Here is a 24,464-nt window from a genome sequence, read left to right on the forward strand (position 1 = left end):
CCATGCTCATGGCGAATGTTGATTAAAAAACGAGTTTGTCTTTTACCGGTATTTAAGAATCTCTTATCTAAACTTGTTTATGGTGTCTAGTGATGCCAGAAATAAAGGAGATATATCGTACAAAAAGTAATTTTTTTTCTGATTTCTTTTAACTTGAGGGGACCTCTAAATACAAAATAATACAACATAGTTTTCAAAGGTATAACACCAAAAACATGACACTATGATGCATGTTCTCCAGACTACATCAAATTTCTCATTTCAGGTTGTTGTATTTATGGAGGATAGCAACGAAATACACTGAGAAGGGAAATGCATGCGCATCTATTAGCTGTTGCACTTCTTACTAAATGTTCTACTTAATGTTACATTTAAGGGATCATGCTATGGGCTTGATAGGCTATAACATATTGGAAAACATGTATCCAGTAGCATTTTTGGTCTTACAACAGGACACTTCAATAGATTGTACACAGGGTACCTCTAAATCCACAGCAAATTCACTGACTGCTGACAGATGCTGACTCAGCTCCTGAAGTTGCTCTGTTGTTTCCACAAGAGTGAGTGGAGTTTTGTCCAATTCCTCATACAGCTGGTGACACAAGACAAAGAATTTGTAGCTGCAACTTTCCTTGGCCAACGAAGTGTTACATGTATAAACTGTAGTCTTAAGGACGTTTGCGCAAAAATTTTCCAGTCAACAGATTTCTGTTAAATTTTTACTGCAGTCAGATAATGAATTACTTGTGCCAGAAATACAAAAACTATTAGGGGTCACCAACTTCATTTCAGAGATAAAGCATTTGGAAAACTACCCTGATTTTGAAATATGGTCTACATTAGGCAAATGATTTTAGTCATACATGTATTTTGTAGGAAGTTCACCTGTTGCATAAATAATTCCAAATGTTTCCAACATTTTCACAAAACTTAACCTCAAGAAGCATTTGAAACTGGAGCACAGATAAACGAAGAGCTAAAAATAACAAATTTCATGGTGCATTATGCAAAAATTTCAAACTTCTAATCGATAGATTTTCTTCATACTTTCGCGAAACATAGAAAATCAGTAATGAAAATGATCCATCAAGAGAAATATAGGGGTCACGAAATGTCCAAGAATGGCCATCTGCCCTATCATTCATTTTATTACTTAGCATGTGCTTGATGCACGATGTGGCATGTGAATTTGCATGTTCAGTAAGGATGTGCAGAAACAATTAGCACGAACGTCCTTAATGCATTTTGGAAAGATTACACGATTACACCTACTGAATGCAGAAAATCACTAATAAGTAGTATAATGTTAAAGTTAAGACATAACCTCATGCAAATCAAGTATTTATTTGAACAAGTGTTTATTTGATACCCAAGGTTTAATCGAGATAATTAATACCATTAAGGAAAGTCAAAAATAGGAAAATTATTTAATTGCACTTCAGGAATCACGTCAAACAACCAGATGCAAATGCATTGCACTTTGAAAAACCACAATGCCTTATTATAAATTACCCCAACCAAACCAGAGACAGTGTGACATCAATATATCGACAGAGGCAAATTTTGCTTGTCTCTGCACTTTAGAAAACTAGATTGCATCCCTTTGGTTTGCTTTTTTCAACATCTTTCCAGATCTTGTACAATACACCTGGACCTAGAAAGTGCTATCATTAAAGTGCACCTAAATCCTTCTCTCCAAATAGTTTTTGTGCTAAAATGAAACTAGTTGTAATTGGAAACACTTCTGCAAAAAATGTTTTGCATATGGTTGAATCCTGGATTTCTATTGACTCAAATCCAGACTTAACAGTCCTCATACATGTGAGACAAAATGTCATGAATCAACTCACTTGGTCTTTCCGTGGCTTGAGCTGATTCACTGAAGGCTCAAACATATCCAGTTCATGTTGGTAAGGGTGTGCCGTGCTGGCAGAAAGTAACACATAAAACAAAATTAGTTTTATTACCAAACTTAGATTCTCATAATGTCATTATCATAAGCCTATAGATCACAGTTACATGTACTTAAGGATGCTCATGCCCATTGTTTCTGTGTATCCTTACTGTGCACATAATTCATGTTGCAACATAAGGCCATCATCATACACATCAATTTCACTAATGTAGTTTCTTTTATTGTTGATAGTTGTAACTTAAGATCATCTTAAAATGAACAGAAGGTTCTAACAATGCATTTTCTGTAATGTGCCTTATCGTGGAAACAAACTGGGGAACTCCCATTTTTAATGCCTTTTTGGCAAAAGTTGATCTTGACCTTACTGCGTGCCAAGTTAAAAAAAAAAAATGTTCATGTGGGAACATTTTGGCCAGGAATGTACTTAATAGAAAAGACCCGTACCTGTTAAAAATACTGTATATCACCAATAAACAACATGTTTTTAGCTTCATAGTTTTCGTAAAGTGTTTATGCATACCTATTTAAAGCAGGGCCAGCCTGTCCTTTCATTCTCTCTTGATGTATAAAGTCAGCAATAGCTGATGGCACTTGTAGATTTTCAGGTCGACTGTCAGTGTTTGGACAATCTTCATGTAATAAATAGAGACCTAAATCAGTTGTTCTTAGAGCGGTTTTCAAAAGATTATTGTAAAACCAAAACCAAAGTAATCACTCTAACCAATCACAAGGGACACAGGCAATCCTTTCAACCATTAAAATTTGAATTATATGAAGCTGATGTGAAAGACAGAAAAACGTTTGTAAATAAGTCATGATTGGTTTTGGTTTTGTCCAAGTACTCCTGATTGGATGGAAAAGTGGCGCAAGTTTTTCAAGCCAATTGTGAAATGAAGTGATGCAAAACCAAAATTAGTTTTCAACACTCAAATGAAATCCACTCTGTGAAAGTGTTGTACTTCAAAGTACTTATGCATAAATTTGCTTGTTGTTTTGTATATCTACAGATTGATCTTGGAATGCTTTGCCAATAACTCATTATCCCAGATTAATTTAATAGCTAGCTTTGCTACCACAAGTAATAATGTAGCAAAAGCTGGGATAGGGTGTTTTAAATTACCATGAGCTTGTTGTTTTTGTTTCCATGCTCCTCATAACCTGTTCAACAAATACTTTTTTCTGTTGCCTCATTGACTATTGAGCTGTGCGATTTGGACATCATTATCCCAGATGAGGTTGAGAAATTTGTCCCTTCAGGCAGACACGCTTAACAAGGTTTTAGATGGTATCCTCCCACTTATCTACCCTCCAGTATATTTGGGCAGTATTGTAGCTATCAAACTATTGAACTTGCATGATATGCTTGCAAACTTACTGATTTCCAAAGGTCTCAAAGCATTTGGTTTTCTTGTGATGATTGGAATGAAAGGAGTGTTGCTATTGTCAATCTTGTCTTTGAATTTCAGTTGTGGACGTTGAATATTTTTGGCCATGAGAAAACGGAAACTGGTGTCTTTTCTTCCTGGGGTGTCTTTCTGCAAGTTCAATAATAACAAAATGGTTATACAGCATATAATTATGATATTCTTGGACTTAACTGATTATTAGCAGTGTTAGAATGAAATCATTTGCCAATGATTTAAACAAGGTCAACTTTTAATCATTGATTAGCTTTACTGCATTTTGTGGCTTTTTGTAGAAATATTACTGAGACAGCATTTTTTACGCAGTGCATATTATATGTATTCACTGGCAGCATATTTATGCATTCAGAGTCCCCGCTACCACAAACAGACCCTCCCACCTTCAGCTACAAGGTCAACAACACATGTCAGTCAACACAATCAGAATCAAATTTGAGAGCAAATCACTAATTACATTTATTTTTCAAGGCATTGAAGGACAATTGCAGTTGCATTTCTAAAAGCACACATTCAAGTGTTCTGCATGGTCAGTTTAATTTGGTGTTTCCCACCCTCCTAGCAAGGACAGTTCGATGTCAACAGTGACTGGAACAGTGCCTACTCCAGACAATGTTTCATCTGGGCTTGAACAATCTCAGTCACACCCAATTGACTGTCAAACATGGGAAAAGCTAAATCAACTGGTAAATAGGAACTATCAAACACTAATGCATGGGAACACTCTACTACTAAAACAAAATATATTTATTAGTATCAATATATTGTTTATTAGAAACAATTAGTATTTTTGTGACCAAACTTTTCCGTGCAGTTTACCCTTGCTCTGTTCCAGCTTGACACAATTGGTGTTCCCTGTTGTCCAGGAGCTCCAGCAACTGTTTGGTTTGCTTTGTTTGATTTAAGGCCTGCTGCCTCATCAAGACTTGTATCCTAAAAGCAAATCATTACAACAAAACTATTTCATTCATCTGCCATATGATAGAATTTTTTTGTTTTGCTTCTGAAGAGTAACTATACAAAATACTTTAAAAAAATGCAGGGTAGAGTATAATTTATGATTGAAAATGTTGTATTTAAATGTTCTCATTCTAGTGTCACATGTGATTCAAAAAGCACTCAAGATAAATATTTTTCAAGTGCAAACTATTGGATATATAAAGAGAGAATTAAGTGTTAACCAGGACAAACACACTAACCACTTGCTCCAAAAGGATATCATTGGCTTCCACTAGACTGTCGAGTAACTCGTCACTATCAGGATCAACACCATGAGTGTCTGATGGCCACTGACAGTGCACCTTCCAATGATGCAACAGTTTCCCTATGCTGCAATAAGAAATTGTTGCACTGTTATTGTGAAACAGATGTATCCCAGCAATATTATTTGTTAAAAGGAACAGATAAAACCACACTATTTAGCTATAATTTGTTAAATAATGTCAATAACTTCAAGCCCTGTAGCATGGGCTCTATTCTCCCATGAAGTAAAAATTAAATCAATCATTGTTAACGGTTAAGTGTAATAACAAAATATGAAAAAGGAATGCCCATTGAAGCTAATTTAGCATATTGGAATAGCACAGTATTCTTACTTGCTAAGAAGTCTCGCTCCTTGAGCTGTTCTAAATTCTCTGAAATCAGAGAAACTGTAGTAAAAGTCATGATCTTCTCCTGCTGCAGGTAAGTTTCCAGCATTCCTGATGGCATGGACAACAGCACTCAAGGATTCCTGAAAAAATAAAAACACACACAAAACAGGTTGAGTCTTGTCGATGCAGTTGTGTATTTTTTTCTTTCATAGCTTATCAAATTTGATTTGTTCTAGAAGAACTAGATCCTTTAAAATGATCTACAACATACTGAATGGATCAAAACAAGACATTTATTTGCAGCACAAGCCTTCTATAAGGGTAATGTTTTTACTAATGCATCAATAATTATGTTTTCAGAGAATACATGTATACACTTGATTAAAACGGACTTCAATGATCATAAAATATTTTCTTGTTGTGAAGATTTTCTAAGTAAGTTTTATATGTGTGCCTACAAATGCATCTCTCTATTATTCAATTAAGTTGTAACTGATAATGTCTACAGATGGCCGGCCAGGAAGTCTTTCTCACAGTATATGTTTCCATACATGTCATGAACATTATGATGTTTGCAATATCTGGAAATATGCTCATTCAAGAAGACTTGTATACCTGCCAACCTTTCCTGAGACAAATGGATGATATTTTCATCTGCAGAGTACCTGGATTTCAAGACATGTTCTGATGATTTCCTGACATTTCCTTATGTATGTAACATTGTTCCTTATTAATTACATGGCCTTCTTACATGGGAAGAGGAACATTTTGCAACCATAAATGTCACAAAGTTAAAGTAAATGTAGAACGCTATGGTACACAAGTAAGCATTTACAATGTCTTCCCTCAGTATGATGCAGGGCAACTGGGGGTGGGGGGAGGTAGGAACTATTCTGATGCCAAGGTTGATAAAAGTCTTTTACAGCTCACATCACAGTAATTAATTTACAGAAACGAGTTAGACTATAGTGACAGGCACGGTCGTTTTCTTTTAATTTTGGTCAAAACAATTTGGTCTTCATTGAACAATTGATACCTCTGTAAGTTGTGATAAGTTTTGCTAGTGCCGTTTATTTACATTTTCTCTCCTGTAACCTAAAATAGTATTTTTGTTGTTCTGCCTCCAGTGGATGTAAATGCATCAGTCAATTCTATCTTAGAACCTAACGATACTTGGTTTCTTATTACCTGAGAAAACGTTTTCAGTTCTCCTATTCCCGGCAAGGAGTCCTCGGCATTTGCTTCGTCTTGTTCCATGTGGTCGGCCATGTTCCCATGACTCTACGCCTTGTCCCAGTTCTCTTCCTCCAGGGCATGGACGTTCTGGACATCTTGTGTTTCCTTACATGACATGCTACCCGAGGACGTATTGAAAACAAATATGGCGCTCAAAATGGACGATGTATCGCAACTACTCGCCTTTAAATTTACAAATTCTTCATTTGATCCTGAAAAATGTAAGGCCGGTAAATTAACTAGCAATGCATTTCATCCATGATAAGCTTTCTGCTGAGCAACCGAGTTTTCTATAATCCTTAAAATAAGCCTTATCTAGAAAGTACAGTTCTGATATTTTGATTGTTGATCTGTTCTAGATGTTAGGGACTTATCAGCACAATGTGACACTGATGCCGAACTGCAAGATCATCGAAAACGTATTCAGACTCTGAGCGAAGAAACGGCTGTTAGCTTGAAGAAAAATGTGTACAAGAATTATATGCAGTTCATCGAAACATCCAAGGAAATATCATGTATCTTTTGAGGAAAGTTGTCAGGCTAATTGTCGGATTTACAGATTTCAGAGTTGGAATTAGATCAAATTATATCTTACCAAATTCGCATTTAATATGATTACGAATAGACTGTTGGCTGTTGACTTTGCTTCACAACACATGCACTTCCGACTTGTCTCTGACTTACAGTTCTTAGGCCGTTAATTTACTGTCCAGTAGGTTTTTTTGTATTCTACAATTTGTAGTAACTTGAAAGTTAAGTTCTATACCAGAAAGAAAAAGGGTATCCTTCCTGTAGCTCATTATTTGCACTTCCAGTTGGCTTGTTTAGAAGCAGGTTAGGGTGCCTTTATACCCGAGTGCTGGTGGTGTTGTTTTGATTGGGAGGAGTATGTTTCCGGGTATGTTTCCGGGTATGTTTCCGGGTATGTTTCCGGGTATGTTTCAAGGCTAACTTATGCAGATAATCTTCATTTCGGTTGTTGCTGTACGGGGTTTGCACTTGTATTGCTTTTGTAAACTGGGTGTGACTTCTGTGCAATTCCTTTGTGATTGTATTGTGATTGGCCAGAGATTCTGAACTTAAGATGGAAACAACACCATTACTTTTTGTGAGAACTGTGTACATGCTCTAATGCAAATCTTCTGTTTATATTATCATGTTTTATAGAAATTCTAACGATGCCACGCTAAAATCATATCATAGCTGTTTGCAGCATGCGCATGAGAAAACTCACAGTTGAAAATTATCGCAACAACAATTGTACCAAAAATTTTAAGTTGCTCTTGTAAATTCTTTTATAGCTAGGGATAACATCATCTGCCTGGGAAAACTCAGTTTTGAATCTAAGAAACAAACAAATAAACAAACAAAAAATAATACCAAAAAATCTACAGTGCGACTTGCTTTGCTACCAGGGTGTGAAAGGATTACTCCACACACAGTTTTTTGGTCTTGCAATGATGGCTGTTTCATTTTGTGCCCAGAACCCCCTGTTGATGAGAAAAATCAAAATTTACCCTCCTATAAAACATCTAAGTGTCACTGTGATCTTCCCTTGAAATAACCCCTTTTTTCTTTACCCCTTTAACAAAAAGCCAACTTTTCCTCCAAATCCCTGAATGATGCTGAAAAAATAAGCTCTCAAGAACTGACTTTCGTAACCGGGTGGATATAAGATGGAATGGTGTGAAGGATAATCATGTTCAAGAAGTAATTTACACTTAATTTAGTATGACCTTGAAGGATCATTCCCTTAAATTAATTTATCAGACCTGGAGGCCGAGATGTATCAACTGGGACATTTTTTAGCAGAACAGAAATCAATTCTCAGCAGCCAGCAAGACATGTCTTTATTTGGAACACAAGGTGATGAATGTTTAAATATTTAATACATAAGTTATAATTTTTATTTTTATATTTAATACCAGTACCAGTATATATTTTTCGTAGTGCGAAGAAAACCAATTCTTGGAGTTGTCCTCTAAGCAAGCTGTAACTAAATGTATGATTTATCCGTACTAGCTGGAAAGTGATTCTCACTAGCCCCCTTAAATTTAATTTCCTTTATATTACTTAATTTGTAAATTATGTCCATTCCCTCAAACATTTTCTTGAGAAACTTCACTTAATCCTCACTGAGGAAAAAATAGGAGAAGTTGAAAAAGATAAGAAAATATGGGCATTAGAGAGGTAAACATGAAACTTAATAAGTGAACTAATTTTCAGTATTTAGATCTATGTACTATAGATTTTGCATCAATAGCCAATTTTACTTTATCATTATTATTAATTGATTCCTGTTCTCAGCTTTCTGTTCTGTGTAAGCATATTTATGAATGGTTTCTATTTGGTGCTGATACTGTTTTGAGTTTTCCATAGTCATATTTGCTAGTAGGGGAGCAAGACTTGAATAACTGAAGTGAATAATTTTTGCTTTACTGCTACTCCTTGGTTAGTTGGTAGTTGTTACTCTTCAGTGCTGTTAACATTGACAGCTGGTATTCTTAACTATGCACCTATTGCTGCTATACTGTTTTTCAGACTTCAGTTCTTCAACAAAACCGTCAAAGAAAGATGAAAAAGGTAGCAGTTCAATTGAATCAGTTGAGGGCCTTGCTGTAAGTGACAAATTTGTATTTTTTTAAAATTTGTTAACCATTATTAAGTCCAGATGAAAACAACCCACATCATCATTCATAGTCACTTAATTTTTATAAGCAATATTTATATACATGTAGGCATGTCCAATAATAAAGCTTTAAAAACAATCATTAAAGCACAGTTAATGGAGCGTGATGCTATTTACATATCACTAGCTTACTATTGTTAAATGTAACGCAGTAGAACTGTTATGCGTTAGAACATTACAGTGTATATAAGTCTTTCTTGTCTAGTTTAAACAATATTCACAATAGCCTTGCACGCATGCATGTTGCAACAACGTCTGGTTTAATTATATCATGTGTTTGTATGGCTAGTCTTTTAAATTTAACCCTATTCTTGTTTTGTTCAAAGCCGCATGGGCTCTGTACTTTCCATGGTACATAATTTTATATTGGTCTAAACCCAGACATTTGTCCAGCTATAAAAGAGTCTTAGCTTGGACTTAAGCATCATTCGCTTTTCATATCACTACTGTAACTTTTAGGTAGCCCTCAAAATTGTAACTCCCACCCTTCCCTCCCTTTGGAGGTTTATTGTTGTTGTTCATTACTATAAATAACAAACTGGACTTCACCTCTTGTGTCACGCTATCGGTTAAGTCTTGCAGCGACTTCCCCAAGCTTCATTTCGCTAATTTAGTGCCTCTATTTAACGCTCTTTTATGCCTCTTCTTGTCCAATCCATCCAATCCAGCACATGCTGGCGGAGTTGGCTCGTAGTGCCAGGGAGATAAATACATGTAAAGCTTGAGAACTGTTTACGCTCTAAAACTCTGTTTACACTCGTCTGTCACGCCAATTGCAGAGTGGTGTTCCCCCTTTACGCCATATATTGCGTGTTTATTGCTTGTGATTGTTGGGGTATTTAAAGCTAATACTCCCGAGGAACTGCAACATTAATAAATTATTAAGCAAAATTGGTTTAAATGGAGACCTGTATACTAAATAATTAACTTATAAGTACTTTATTAATTTACATAATATAACTAAATAAATAGCTTTTTTCATGTTCATAGAGTGTCCTGGATATAACTGATGTAAATTGTGTATTTGAGGGAGACCTGGTTGAAGTGGATCCTGAAACATTTCTTCCGAGATCAAAAGTACATACCTTCCTGTTACATGACAGCATGGTTGTAGCAAACATTATCCAGAACAGGTATGTGCAACCATAAGGTTGTAACCAGGTGACACTGCTGAAAGTAATTTCAGTGTTGGTTTGCAAATACTGGTTGCCTGGGACAGGATAAAGTATTTGGGTAAATGTCCCAAGTGAGACTCACATCATTCCTGTATTTTAGTCCTCAGCTTTTGTTAAAAAAAAAAAACACTGACCAATGATTCCTGAAGGTATTTTAACTTGGGGTTAACTTGGAAATTAATGGATTTACTTCCCCGACCGTTCGGTTCCACTGATGTAATTGTGAGCCAGTCATGCAAAATCTCAATAACTCTGCCAATGAAAAGTTGTATCTTATTGTCACCCCAGTAATTCTTGACAATGTCAAACAGATCTTAATGATGCTATCCTCTAAACATGATGCTCACCAAACATTGAAATAAAACAAAGTTTTCATCACAATATATGATGTGAAAACTTACTATGTTAAAAAGATATCAGTAGATATACAACAGAAACTTACTATTTTAAAAAACAATCAGTAGATATACAACAGAGAACAAAGTTTAAGAGTTGAAGTGACCATGCAGTGTTTACAATAGGTAAACTTACTTTTTGCTATTAGTTGGCAAAGTGGCTGCGGTCAACAGAGAAGGGAAGGAATGTGGTTTGGGCTTAAGCAGCCATTAGAGGGGAGAAACATTGTGCAATGAAGTGAAGAATGGTTGTGGAAGAAGTGAATTATTAATGACCAACTTGAGCTTAAACTTTTTATTTTTATTTATATGTAGGCGTGGTCCAGTCCGTTTTAAGTACCAGTGTTTGTTTGAACTTGAAAATGTTGCTGTAGTGAACATGACAAGTGCAGATGGTATGTGTATCCGGCTGTTTGTAATCAATCCACCCAGGCAATGCAAAACCACAAAATAATATTGTTATTCCGATAGGTTTTTAATTAATTTGTGATTCAATATTGAACAATCTTTCATTTTTTAGGTTTGAAAGATGCTTTTAAGATTTTTCTTTTTCCAGAGACTCATGTCTATCAGGCTGAAAGCAAACAGATCAAGGTAAAGAGACAAATACAGTGTTAGTATCAAGTAACAATAAGTCTCTAGGACAATCAGTCTTTTGGTTAATTTTGTTATATAGAATACATCATGCAGGAACATCTTTGTTTGAGATTGTGCCATCTCCAAATATATTAGAATTGAATTATTGTAAGTTCAAGCATTTTGGATGCCACGAAAGCCAATTAATTTATATTAGAGTTGAATTTAGCAACAATGCAGCAATTTTTAGCAGCAATTTCTTCATATCTTTCTCTGCAGTTCAAATATATGATCTTTCATATATTCACTTGTATTCTTCATCATCTACTGGTATGTTACAAACTCACAATGTGACCAGCTCCTAGTTGGCTTGAGAGCTCAGTTGGTAGAGCACTGCACCAGTATCGCAGAGGTCATGAGTTCGAATCCCGTTCAGGCCTGATTTTTTTTCAGGCCTTAATTTCACAACTGCTTAAGTTGTGTGCATAACTGCGATGATCAGCAATGCCTTCATTAAAGTTGACTGTTGGTATGCTGTCCTGATCTGCTTTTAGTCAGAGTATTTTATGTTAGAACTAGTTATACAAGCAAAGGTTGATTTTGTTAATTTCAAGGATTTCGAAGGTCAACTGTGACACTTATGTAGTACTTGTACACTATTTGAAACCTTCCTGGATCTGTAGTGGTTTTAAGGACTGACAAATGTAGAGTCAAGTCATGCTACTAACAATAATAATTGGTTTTAAGTTGTACTGAGTTTATGCTATTAATAATAGCTTATATGGGGCCCTTTATTCAATTCTGCTTCTTAGAAAGAGTGGTTAGATAGAATAGAAGAATGTAAAAAGAACTTCAAATTGAAGCTGGAACAAGAGTTCTCTCAAGGTGACATTCAAGTTGAAAGTGAAGGGACTAGTGCACATTCAGTGAACACTAATCCATTCCTTGATGATGACAAGAATCCCTTCACTAATGATGATGATGATGATTCCAAAAATCCTTTCAAAGAAACTACTTCAACAAATCCGTTTGATGATGATGAAGGTAAGTGAAAGTGCTTTTTTTCCTGTACTGTTTGGGTGACCAGTGGATGACCACTCTTTAGAGAAAATTGCAGTGGAAAATGCTTTTAGAAAGCTGTTAGTTTGAAAACAGCAGAGAAAATATTTTGAAGTAACTTACAACTTGTGGATAATAACACAGTTAATTTGTTTTTGCACTTGTAGAGCCTATTGCATCATCTTCACCTGCATCTACAAGTTCTAAATTGATCAAGGTAATAATTTTCCTTTTCTTGCAAACTCTTGCATTGAAAAAGTTTAAATAATAAAGTTATCAATGAAGGAAAAAACCTTGTTCTGTGATATACCCTTATAGTTAGTTTTGTACTCTTTCATTATTTTCAGGTGGGAAAAGCCTGGCTTAGAGACCTCCCAGAGGATTTAGACATGTTTATAGCACAAAGAGATTTTGAAAGGGCCATGGAGTTGATAGACAGAAGTGAGTTAGTGCTGATTCCTATTCAGTGACACACAGGAACCTTGCAATTCCCACACTCTACAGCATAATAACAATGTACATGTAAAAGTCAAAGGATTTTCTAATTTTTGCCTTTTTTAAGATGGTTAAGTTAACATTTTAAGATTCTGCGAGGTGAGGGGTAGAGTAGAAATACTCCAAGTCACCTCATACTGTGGAAACTGTAGTTACATGTAAGCACTGAGAGCTATGAGCCAGCTGGGTGTAAAGGGCTTTACTTTTACTTTGTGTATTGAACGGACTAATTATTAATAATATTTCATTATCTTCATTTCAGCGAATCAGTATTTAAAAGAGAATAGTAGCTCTCAAGTAGCAAAAGAAATCAAGTAAGCTAATTTTATTTTTTCACATTCATGCTGTTACAGTAATTATTAAAATAAATTGAGATTCACACACTTATGTTCGTGTATAATTCATCAAGCTTTACAGAAGACTGTTAGGTTAGGAGTATAGCAGAATTTTCTGACATATGAAGGTGGGAAGGCTCATTTACATGTAAAATTCCACATCTGAGTATAACTTGGCTCATCAGAATTAAAGTGCATTTGGGAATCAACAACTCTCATCAGAATAATATTGTTGTAACCATGATAATTCCATGATAGTTTTTAGAAAACGGTTTTGTCATTTTTTTTTTTTTAAATATGTTGACAAGAAGGTTTAATAAACTACAACCAATGATAATACACACAGTATAAAGAGCTCAAATCTCTGCCTCCCAAATTTGCATTTTGCTAATCAGAGGCTGTGTTTACTGGTGTGATATTCTGTGATATCAAGTCTCAGACCCAATATGAGCCTAACAAACCTTAGCAACTACAGTGATTGATAATCTCACAATTTTAAAATGAAAGACAGAAAAAAGTTCTAAGTATAGACCTTATCACAGTTTTCGACACTATCTTGAACACAGGCTTCCCAAGCTCAAAATTTGACTCTGCATACGTGGTGTATGGGACAGCTTGTGTATATAGAGAATCGTCTAGGAAAGTCACCAATCATAAAAAAATTGTGTAAATTACTATCTAATTTGAAATAAAGTTTCCCTACCTCAAATGTGTCACATACTTGTCTCTTGAAGCCATTCTGATGCCGTTTAGTGAAGTCATTCGAAAAAATAAATTAAATTGAATTTTACAAAATTTGCGATCAAAACGTTAAAATACTAGGTAGAAGATTTTATTCACCAAGTTTGAAGGATGTAGCTTGGTTAGAAGATGCTCAGTTAATTTGTCTAATTTTCCATACATTTGTCTAATTTTCTTCCTATGAACCGTGTCTAGACATCCATCTACCCAGCCAATTTACAGACAATGTATGGAAAATTAGAAAAATTGACTGAGTGTCTTCTAGCCAAGCTACATCCTCCAAACTTGGTGAATACAATCTTCTACCTTGTATTTTAACGTTTTGATTCACAAATTGTGTAAAATTCAATTCAATTTTGGAAAAAGTTATTTGCCATCGGATTCCCATACAAACACTGTAATTTCTGACCACCTTGCCTACCCATCAAGGTGGTATTGAAGACCATGATAAGGTCTATTGTCAAATTTTTATTTTATGACAGTAATTTTTTTTATATATATTCAAGCCTATTGGATTTCTAACACTATTTGATTTTCTACGTGTGTGTGCAGAGTTCGTTTGGATCGCCGAGTGAAGCTGCTGGTAGATGCTCTTATTGATGAACTTGACTGTAGTCGAAGCTTTTTACTCCATGTGGGACCACGGGCTACCAGACGAGCTGTGTCATTACTGGTTCGACTGGGAAGAGCTTCTGAGGTGTGTCGCTAGATCATATTGTGAGTGAAAGGAAATGATTACTCAGAGTTGCTATGTTACATAGAAACCCTGGAGGTGTACTCCCTAAAATGGACTTTATGGGGAGACTTCACCTGACAGCTAGGGATACCTCTTTCAGGCTGGAGTATGAAAAAAGGTAACAAAAACTGTCATTTAAGTGATTCAAAAGCCTTTTCAAAATAGCTGGGACAGACGCATGTGACAGCTGAGTCAATTGTAATGAGTATTTTAGATTATTTTTAGGTACTCAGTCCCTGACTCTACCCCAGCACCTCTTATTTCATGAAAGACATGGAACCTGTCAAGCGGAGCTTGCAATGAAGGGGACGCGTACATCCTTCTTAATTGAAGGACAAATATGAGATGACTGGGGACGAGTCAATCCAAGGTTATAGAGAAGGGATGTAGCGTACCAGTACGTACATTAAGATCAGTCAATCGATCATTATTTTTAAGATACATATGAGGAACTTTCCATCACGTGAGCATTGTTCCTGACTTAAGTACAGAGCCAACGTATTACAAGCTGTTCATCATTCTTAAGGCTTATTAAAGTGGAGTTACATTTCTTAAAACAATGACTTTTATTTCTTGAATGTGACAGGCATGTCAGCTTTTCTTAAAGAACAGAAGTGAGGCCATCAAACATAGTCTCAGGTAAGGTGATAGAAATTAACTTAAGAAAGCTTATTAGAGTAGGACAGAAAATCAACATGTGTGGATTCAGTCCTTGTAATGGGCCACTTCAAGGATGTCACGCTTTTCTGATACTTTCCTTTCAAAGAATTGTCAAGTCTAGGCCCCCATATGTCCATGCATTTAGAACGGATTCTTATGAACTTCACATGTTTATTAAATTCTACAAAGGTTTTTTTTTTGTTTCTATAAAAATATGAAAAATTGTTGATATTACTTGACATCTTCAAAGTGGTCCAGTAAAGTATGTTTTATTTAATGTTTCTTCACTGAGGTCTGTTGCCATCAGAATGATGTGTTATATGGTTACTCTGTTCATCCTGAGCTCAACACCAGGATAACTTGTTTTCACTTGTCAGTAAAATCAATTACCGGTATTGATTTTACTTATAAATAAAAACAAATACAATACTACAAGTACTGCTACATTATATGAAGATACATTTGATATTTATTGTGGTAAAGATACAGTTTTCTCTGTCGTTTAGACAACTGAAGATTGAAGGAGCAACGTCTTTGTACATTTCCAAGCTGTCCAGTGCATTCTTTAGCAGTGTCATAGAAACTGGCAAGGAGTTTGATCAAGTGTTCTCTGCCAACAGAGGTTTCAGCTCGGGTCAGTAAAACTTTGTCAAAAAAAACTGATATCCATTAAACGAAAAAAAATTCCGTGTTTTCTATTGAGTTATTAAAACCTGACTGGAAATGTGCAATAAGAGAAGTTTTGTAGGAACACGGGCCATAGGCAAGTATTTCCACAACGTTATTTTTCGGTCAAACTTTCACAAGTGTTTTTATTACTTGATTTACGGACATTGTTCACTTAACTTCGATATACAGTGCTCACGTGGTGTCACAGTAATTACACAAGCAGAGCCTCTTTTATCTCTTTTTTCTTTATCTTTTTTGCCGTAAGAAAAGGCTCTGCTTGCAGGATGTAGTAACTATAGTATTACATGGAAAAACTTGGAGGAAATTGCATTTTAGAATGCGAAAAAAGGAAATGCATGCCTTGTAATTAAATTTACATTGACGGCAGGGAGTCATGAAAGATCACGCGGCTTTTCTGTTCCTATTTCTGTTATTATACTGTTAGTAAGCGGTGTTTTTGGTGTTGTTTGACTGGCAGCATTTGTAGTGTGGGCCAATACTGAACTGCAGCACTTTGTGTCTCGCTTCTCCTGCCAAGTGTTCCGTAGAGAGATGGGCGTGGCAGCTATTGGTGTTTGTGTTAGTATGGCAAAACAACAATGTGAAAAGGTAACAGAAATCATTCAAAATGTACCTTTTACCATTCAAGAGCATAAGATAAGCCTGCGTTATGCTTTAATGCAGCAATGTAATCTAGGGTACAAAAATAATCTTAAAATAATATTTTTGCAAATTCTTTCAGAATATTTGCACGACAAGACCAACATCCAAGCTAAAATGATTAATAATATCTTAATTTTTGCTACTGACTTACTTGTCACTAATCGCGTTGTTGTTATCCAATCAATCAATCTTTATTTGCACTCACTCTTGTTCAAAATAAGAAATTACAATAATGAAAATATTAAAGTAATATTATCTTATGTTTCAGCTGCATGAGATAGGCCTGGACTTGACTTTCTCAATGCAGCAGATGCTTCTCAGAGACATCGTAGAAGCACTCCTGGACACCAGGGACCAGATGGTGAAGTTTGCAAGGCACAGAGTTACGGTAGATATCACTTTATCCGCAGTCTGATATGACAGTGAATCCAAGCGTGAGATAACTTACTGTTATGTGGTTCTTAGCTTTTTGTGCGAACATTTTTTTTTTCATAATATTAGTTTCTAAAAGATCATCTGTCTTCTCAGGGTAAAGACGTTTATTGAAGTTACCGTACCTGACTAGAACTAAAACTTTCTAAGCTTACTTAAAAGTCGCCAGAGTAACAACAAGCCTTTTTGCCGTAGCCCCACTGTGCTATGGAGATCTGGACCTACAATGTAGGTTTATTTAAAGGAAACTAAACGCCAAATCAAGTCAGGTTTGAGTAATGTCTCATGAAGCAGCAATGATATAGTTCATGGGTTTCTTCTTATACAGGAAGCTAACTGGAAACCCATGGACTTCGAGGGTCAAACAGATCAACTGGGAACCTTGTGTGGGGAAATGGAAAGCCTCGGTGTTGAGAATTTTAACGATCTTATTGTTGGTAAGTGGCTACAGAGAAAAGAACTTTAACTTAGAATTCGTAATAGGTGACTACATGTACGAACTGAGCTGCAGTGCATGAGGAACTCGGAAGCTATGAGATTGTTACCAGGCCAAGACTGGCTGGATGGAGTCAAAATTCTAACATAAGATTTTGTGGGTAGTTGAAGGCTCGTGAAGCACTCGGGGTAACAGAGGCGAATGCAGTCACTCATTTCATTTTGTACTGCAAGCTATGTTTTTCCCTCTGTGACTGTAAGGAAATGTTAATAATTCATTTCCTAGTGAGGAACCCCGACCATATTTGGGTAGCCTATTGGTAGAAACTGATTCTCTAGCTGAGTGGAGTGTTATGTGTTCACCCCGCAGGTGGAAACAAAGTGGATCTGAGCGGTGCGACCGTCACCTTTATTAAAGGAGTGTTAGGTTTCCTAGCAGATGGATTAAGTGTCAATACACCACAGGTAAAGCACTGGGCTTGTTGCACGACTGATCTCTAATTTTTTTAAAGGAAATTTTCCATAAAACGCATCAGTTCACTTTCGATTTCTTCGTAAATAATGGAATCAAATGGACTAACGTTATAGCTTACACATGTCCGAGTCGTCAAACCATTCCTTTAAAGTAGTTTATTCCACGATGCTGACTTATGGGTGTCTTAGTTATTTCACAATGTTTTTTTCTTTTTTGGAATTAAAGCGTTCTTCTAATTTTCAGCTTCAGCCGGTGTTTGTGGATTGTATCGGAGATTTATTTGAAAACCAAGTTGTCCTGTTTGAGGCCATCCTCAAGTCTGGTCGTTATGTGAACCAGGTATGCAGTGGAACTCTGCTGTTTGTGTTTTTTCGTATTCACCCACTTAGCTGAATCAATGTATTTAAATTGACCACTGCTCCCCGTTAGCTTGATAGCTCAGTTCGTAGAGCACCGCACCGGTATTGGAGAGCCTGAATTTTTTCCAGGCATTATTTTCGCAACTGCCTAGGTTGCGTTCATAACTGTGGTGATCTCTCAATTCTTTAAATCCTTCTCCCGCAGCTAAAATATACATGTAATCACATGTAATTCTGATATCTTGTTGATTTATCCCAGGCTAAAAGCGGAACTCTCATAAGATACTTATCATTTACTCGAAATAGTAACCTTTAAAGAAATTTCCCAATTAGGATTTAATAATAATGATATTTTAACGGGAAGCTTTCTCACCCGTAGGTGATCTACAGAAAGGTCCCGATCCAAAATAACCACTCAACCGAGTGAATTCAACATACAAAAGGAGGAAATTTATGTCAATACATCATGCAAATTACCACGTGCGAGTGTCAAATAGCAAATCCTGTTCGCTTTTAAAGCTTAAAATTCTCAACGAAAGCTGGCCAAAGGAAGAAAGAATGGTACACACTTCGTTTATGATTGACTGTAATTATTTTGCCGATGGCTTTGCAGTCATTTTATCGGCTGTTACTTTACCAGTCTTTGACAACTGTAAATTACCATCTTTTTGAAGTCGTAAAAGCTGCATTAAAACGGCCATCTCTATTCAAAACGCAGTTGAAAGGGCATTGATCGTCATGTCTTCGCGGCCATCGAAGGAAAGAAAAATTCTCCTGGTATTCTTAGCCAACAAGATTGATTTTCCACTTTGGTGCCTCGTAAACGTTGCTTGGCGTTTTCTCTTTCCATTTCAAGGCCAAAAGAGGAATTTTTTTCTGTTATGAAAGAAAACAAGACCTTGAAAGCTAATAAGTTTTTGCAAGTGTCGTGTGTACGTGCGGAAGTACGGAGAGTCACGTGACAGCCAAGCTCTCTTAGCTCGAAGAGTTACCAAATTTCCTTAGGTATGGGGCTACGCTCGCGGGCCTTCGGCGCGCAGGAACCGCGCTTTTAAGACAACCCAAGACTGTGGAGAAATTGGTATTTTTTTTTTTTACTTATTATTGTTTAAGGTACATGCTGTAATTACTGTGATTCACTTCATCCTGTTAATATTTATTTTGACCTTCAAGACAATAAATCTTTTAATAAACGTTAGTATCTTTTGTTTTTCTTAAAGCATGACTTCATCCTGAAAAATGCTTCATTTGTGTTGGAAACGGTTCTTCCCCTTGTTAAAAAGAAATTAAAGGTAGGTGTACGTAAACAAGTGGCTCTATGATGTATGAGATGGAGCAGTTACCGTATCGGGAAGGCCACAAGTGCGGCTTATCTTAACCCTTCTTTTATCCATCTAACGTTATCGGCTATCGCCTCGTGGATCCACAACAACTTTGACAATGCTATGACGAAATTCATGTTCAATAACAGGACAGACAAAACTGACGTCAATTTGTTAAATTTTCCATGGAAAGTAGTCTGATTGGTATTTTTCATTTTGTAAATGTGAGAAAGAAAGAGAAAAACGCGAAAAGGAGGGAGATTTATCACAGCCCGTAAGTTGGAATCAGTGTATTATTTTTAGCAACAATAACCGCATTGGCCAATGTTTTTTGTTTCTTTTCCTCAGGTTGGTAGTAGCTCCACACGGTTAATAGCAATGCAAAGCGAATTAAAAAGATTACAGGCCGTAACTCCTTCCAGTGACCCCCCGGAAGCTGAAGTGCAAGCTGGCAGATGGAAAGAGAAATGAAGGCTGATATACAAACATCGATAGTAAAAATATAATATTGACTGGAAATGTATTCCAGAACCAGTTGGTTTCAGAAACAAAACTGGAAATAAATTGCAAAGTAAATGAATAGAGGCTTTTATATTCTCCAATGTAAAAAAAATTCAACATTTTATTTGAAACAAAATCTCTTGTCAAAACGCCATGAAGAAGAGGCTTCATAACTTTCAGCTCGCCCACTTACACAAATAGACGACACGTGACAACAACATCCTACAAAAACAACAACAACAAAAAAAAACAACAGACGAAAGGTTTATAATGGACAAATTTAAAGACAGGTTTTGGAGATCTAGTTACTGTAATTTCCCTTAAGCATCAAAGATATGCGTATAAGATGTTAAGTTCCTTAATAAAATCAAATCTGAATTGTGTCTTGAGTTGCGATAAGGTGATAAGTGTTTTGCTCGCAGAGCCCAATAGTCTCCTTGTGCAGTCACACAGGTGAATCAGCATTCTGGGCGATATTTTAATTGTTTTATTATTAAAATAAGCACTGTTATGTGGAATTAAAAAATGTCCCTTCTAGGGAAGGGGTTGAGGGGGGGGGGGGTGGGGGTGGTGAGGCGGGGAGGGGGGCAGAGGGAGTTGTTTTCTTGGACCATCACACACCACGGTCTTTTCTGCTTCTTGCTTAGGTCAGTAGGTAATATGGCCGTGTGCTTGCAATAGACCATTTTCGTTTTCCCGGTATTGGAGTGGAACTAGCTGGCAACTGAGGCTAATGCTGGGAGTCTCTTCGAATGCAAATGACTTGCATCTCTTTTTTGTGATATTCCCCCGCATGAGCCTCCATTCCAGGCTAGTTCCAGTCCAATACCGAGAGTCATACCGAGAATACGAAAGTGGCCTATTGAATTTTTGCCTGGATTACTGATCCATAACCTGTTTTGCAGCAAGTTGGCAGGCGTAAACAGGGGAGGAGAAAAACACCAGGACGTTTTTAATCTCTGAATCAATTTTTGAATCTACAAATCATTTAAGGAACTCCTGACGAAAGTAACGCTTTCTTTCGCGTGGAATTCAGTTCCGACAAATAAAACGATACAGCGAGTAAAATGAGATGATATCAGTGTGTACCATTCGACAACCTTCCAGTACAAAGGACTGTTCCATTTCATTTCCTACCAGTTGGACTGTTTATTTCATCAAGGAGCACGTGAATAGCATGAAGAGACAAAAAATACAGTAATTTACCGATCATTCTGATAAAAATCAGAAAAGAGGGACACCTTGAAGTAAGGCTAGTCCGTATTTTCATGACTACTGTATATCAAAAGTGAACATCGTTCCAAGATATTTGTCTCCGCGAAAAGACCGGACCGAGTAACCAAGGCATTTGTAGTCCTTTTTGGACTGAGAAAGAAAACAACTTCTGTCATGGACTCAAAAGATTTCGCAAACAAGTAAGTAATTATTTTGTTTTGAGTCCGAATAATCACGCCCCTTTGTATTTGATAAGCAATAACGTCAGCATCAGCACGTTAGGCAACAATAGGCAACAAATATGTGGGCGGATAAGTATCAGTTAACTCTTTCATTGACAAATATAACTGCCTTCTGAGGAGTGCCCCAGGTTTGCGTCACCGCAAACCTAGATTAAGAAATCCTGGCACAGAAATCACGAACAGTTATGTTGTCCAAGTGTCAAGCAAAGTTGGACTTAAAGCTCGTTTTTATGTTGTTTGAGGACAATTATTCGTTTATAGACCACAGAAAGTGTCGTCCTCGGGGATTAAAACGAAATGAACTGAAGGAGAATGGAGTTAACTTCCTTTTAAAATAAGTAGGACAACTTGTTTGAGTTATGATAAACATATAAAGATATGCTAAATAAAAGACGAGGGTGATAATTGAAATGAATAGAAAATTTCCAATGAACATTCATCAGCCACCCATATATTGAAAACCATTACGTATGGAAAAAGTATTTAGTGAAATGAATGTCTTCGATTCATTTTTAATAGATGGTTGTTAATATGTTTGTCAAGAGATGTAAATGTATATTTACTGCCACCAGATGAAAGATCTCCGTGTAAGATCCAATATTTTAAAGGTTTTTGATTGTTTGGAGGTACAAAGCATCATTAATCAATTACGTAAAACATGCCTGTTTCAAGCCAATATCACAGCTTGTTCACTTGTGCCAAGCTCATTCACATTCCAGTGTGTTAGTTTTAAAATCAGAAGATTCTGTCACCTCCAGAGTTGAGCCAATGGAAAGCAGACTGTTCCCGCCTGTGAATATGGCCTCCTCGAGGTTTTATCTTCCAAGTTCACCTACTGTGCCAGTGTTCCCATGCTCGCCTCATTATGGTGGGTATGTCAGACCAGAGATGTTGTTCCCTCATCAAGGTAAAGATATTACAGTATTGCCTGGTTATATGAGTCACTGTTACCACCCAGCCTTACAAGCCATTCCGTACCATGCCATAGATGAAGAAAAACCAACTCAGTCCTACATTGGTCTCATTGGCAAGGCAATTCTAAGCTCTCCACAACAGAAACTTGTGCTAGGCGACATCTACAGCTACATACTGACAAATTACCCTTACTTCAGGAATAAAGGACCAGGATGGCGGAATTCAGTACGCCACAACTTATCGTTGAATGATTGCTTTGTGAAAATGGATCGTTCACCTAACGGCAAGGGACACTTCTGGGCAATCAACCCGATAAACTACGACGACTTCAGTCGGGGCGAGTACAAGAGAAAAAGAGCTCCGAGAAGAAATCAAAAGCGTTCCGAAACAGAAAGATGTGCAAAGAGACAAACTGCGACAAAATGGGATGAGATGGTGACGTCGAATGAAGATGTTGGCAAGTGTACAGTACGTGAAATGCACTGTTACACCATGGACTGCAGTCCAAATGTAACTGAAAAAAGAGGTTTTCACATAGAAACTCTTTTGTCCAACTCATGGAAAGAGGAGAACAGTGGAGGCCACGTCACCACGTCTGCATTTGCTGTTGTGTCTTAGGGATCGATCGTCAACTTCCGTAGAAAACAGCGTCAAAGTAGTTTAAAACCAGTCTTGATCTGGACTCCAGCGGTTTATAATTCAGAAGTTAACATTTCCATGTAGATGGTGCTGTACTAACAATATATATCGATAGATAAACACAAAATATGAAACACAGGGGTAGAATTGCTATGTTGAGCATCAGTTGTAGGTCAACAGGTGTAAAAAGGACTTTTTTTGAACTGATCTAAGTTAATAGCAAATAAAACAAGTTTTATGGCGTTGTTCAAAGAGGAATATAAGTGACTATGTAATATGCTTAATTCCAGAAAATAATTCGAGAAGTTAAACAGAAAGACTTAGGTAGATTAAATGTTTAATCGATTCTCCTTCTAGTTGAAACTGTAGAGCTAGCTCGCAGGTGAAGGACGTTCTGAAGAAAATAGCGCAGTAAGATATATAGGTCTGTGGGAATAGAACTCAAATACACAAGTAAAGATCTAACTTGCATTCAATTTCAGTGATTGTAGTTTTAAGAGAACGTAATCAAAATGTAGTGTTAACGACTTTCACCTCTCTTCCTCTCTCAGTATTCAATGCGAATTTACATCTCACTTGATGAGCTAAACCAAACAAATAAACCTGCGTTTAGATGTGACTTAATGCCAAATGTTTGCAAGGAGTTGAATCATAAAGGAACGAAGTGTTATCACCGGCCCGTGAATGCTGAAATGCCCCCAAATTGCCCCACAGGGTCCTCGGAGTCATCACAATGCCGATATAAGATTTTTTAATGTCATTCCTCTCCGCTTCCACAATAGAGAGGCTCGAGATCAATATGTTTGTTATTTGTACTTTTTCAAGTTGCCAATGTTGATGGCTGCCGCATTCTCAAAAGTGAAGTTAATGTAAAGCGCGAAAAACAACAAAGTGACTTATCAAGTACCCTGCGAACACAGTCCCAGAACACAGTCCCAGAAACACTGTCCCAGCTGGGGAGGAGTACAAGTTGATCTTATAGATTGACTCTGCGAGCACAGTCCCAGCCGGGAGGGATTCCTAGTCGATAATATCAAGTACCCTGTGAACACAGTCCTAGCCGGGAGGGATTCCTAGTCGATAACATCAAGTACCCTGTGAATACAGTCCTAGCCGGGAGTCCTGGTCGATCTTATCAGTCAAGTACCCTGCGAACACAGTCCCAGCAGGGAGTCCAAGTACCCTGCAAACACAGTCCCAGCCGTGATGGATTCCTAGTCGATCTTATCAAGTACTCTGCAAACAGAGTCCCAGCCTAGTCGATCTTGGCAGAAACATGTCTGCTTGCTTAGACGTTACAAGGAGAGAATGTTACAATTTATCGTTTTTCCAGGTTTTTATTCTACCAATGATGACAATAAGGTTAAAAAGCTCCAACAAACGTTGCCTTCACAAGAAATATTACGATCCGCCTGTATGCAAAGTAAATAACCTGTTTTAGGGACTGCCTTTCGTTTAGTGCATAGGCTTTAAGGATAAAACAAATAATCGGGGAAGTAAATATGAACGAGCCAGTAACAGTTATTATCGGCCAGGCAAAGCTTGTGAGGTGTTCCGAGACATTTTCACACG

The 24,464-nt window shown here is 36.9% G+C and overlaps 3 protein-coding genes across 5 annotated transcripts in view; 2 read left to right on the top strand and 1 right to left on the bottom strand.

Annotated features, from left to right (window-relative positions):
* LOC110045271 (exosome complex component 10-like) overlaps positions 1 to 6,256 on the bottom strand; it is a 26,884-nt gene extending 20,628 nt beyond the window's left edge. Inside the window, exons 1-8 of the mRNA XM_020750866.2 lie at positions 6,117 to 6,256; positions 4,932 to 5,068; positions 4,536 to 4,665; positions 4,156 to 4,269; positions 3,291 to 3,450; positions 2,436 to 2,544; positions 1,851 to 1,926; positions 482 to 592 (exon numbers count right to left, since the gene is read on the bottom strand). Coding sequence (XP_020606525.2) covers positions 482 to 592; positions 1,851 to 1,926; positions 2,436 to 2,544; positions 3,291 to 3,450; positions 4,156 to 4,269; positions 4,536 to 4,665; positions 4,932 to 5,068; positions 6,117 to 6,197 — 918 coding nt within the window. The 5' untranslated portion in view covers positions 6,198 to 6,256. The remainder of the gene's footprint in view (positions 1 to 481; positions 593 to 1,850; positions 1,927 to 2,435; positions 2,545 to 3,290; positions 3,451 to 4,155; positions 4,270 to 4,535; positions 4,666 to 4,931; positions 5,069 to 6,116) is intronic.
* Positions 6,257 to 6,279: 23 nt separating this feature from the next.
* Positions 6,280 to 20,270, top strand: LOC110045272 (exocyst complex component 8-like). 3 transcript variants are annotated; one of them, XR_016205485.1, is made up of 22 exons: positions 6,286 to 6,385; positions 6,524 to 6,679; positions 7,935 to 8,030; positions 8,706 to 8,782; positions 9,844 to 9,986; positions 10,739 to 10,818; positions 10,944 to 11,017; positions 11,812 to 12,043; positions 12,226 to 12,275; positions 12,406 to 12,499; positions 12,816 to 12,867; positions 14,182 to 14,326; positions 14,952 to 15,004; positions 15,532 to 15,659; positions 16,173 to 16,303; positions 16,626 to 16,745; positions 17,118 to 17,226; positions 17,595 to 17,689; positions 17,943 to 18,038; positions 18,438 to 18,619; positions 19,279 to 19,350; positions 19,729 to 19,777. XR_016205485.1 is itself a non-coding variant. In XM_020750867.2 (21 exons), the coding sequence occupies exons 1-21, from the start codon at positions 6,280 to 6,282 to the stop codon at positions 19,849 to 19,851; spliced, it is 2,232 nt and encodes a 743-aa protein (XP_020606526.2). In that variant the 3' UTR covers positions 19,852 to 20,270. The 3 variants fall into 3 exon arrangements, 1 of the variants encoding a protein (XP_020606526.2); XM_020750867.2 differs by lacking the exon at positions 18,438 to 18,619 and having other exon boundaries at positions 6,280 to 6,385; positions 19,729 to 20,270; XR_016205484.1 differs by having other exon boundaries at positions 17,943 to 18,619.
* A 1,668-nt stretch (positions 20,271 to 21,938) lies between these two features.
* LOC110045301 (uncharacterized) lies at positions 21,939 to 23,509 on the top strand. Its single transcript, XM_089278960.1, has one exon. It carries the CDS (start codon positions 22,107 to 22,109, stop codon positions 22,869 to 22,871), a length of 765 nt encoding a protein of 254 aa, XP_089135086.1. The 5' UTR covers positions 21,939 to 22,106; the 3' UTR covers positions 22,872 to 23,509.
* The last annotated feature ends 955 nt before the right edge of the window (positions 23,510 to 24,464 follow it).

The sequence above is a fragment of the Orbicella faveolata genome, unplaced genomic scaffold, assembly GCF_042242905.1.
Source record: "Orbicella faveolata isolate gen_17 unplaced genomic scaffold, um_ofav_v1 contig_12, whole genome shotgun sequence".
In the NCBI taxonomy this organism is placed as follows: Eukaryota; Metazoa; Cnidaria; class Anthozoa; order Scleractinia; family Merulinidae; genus Orbicella; species Orbicella faveolata.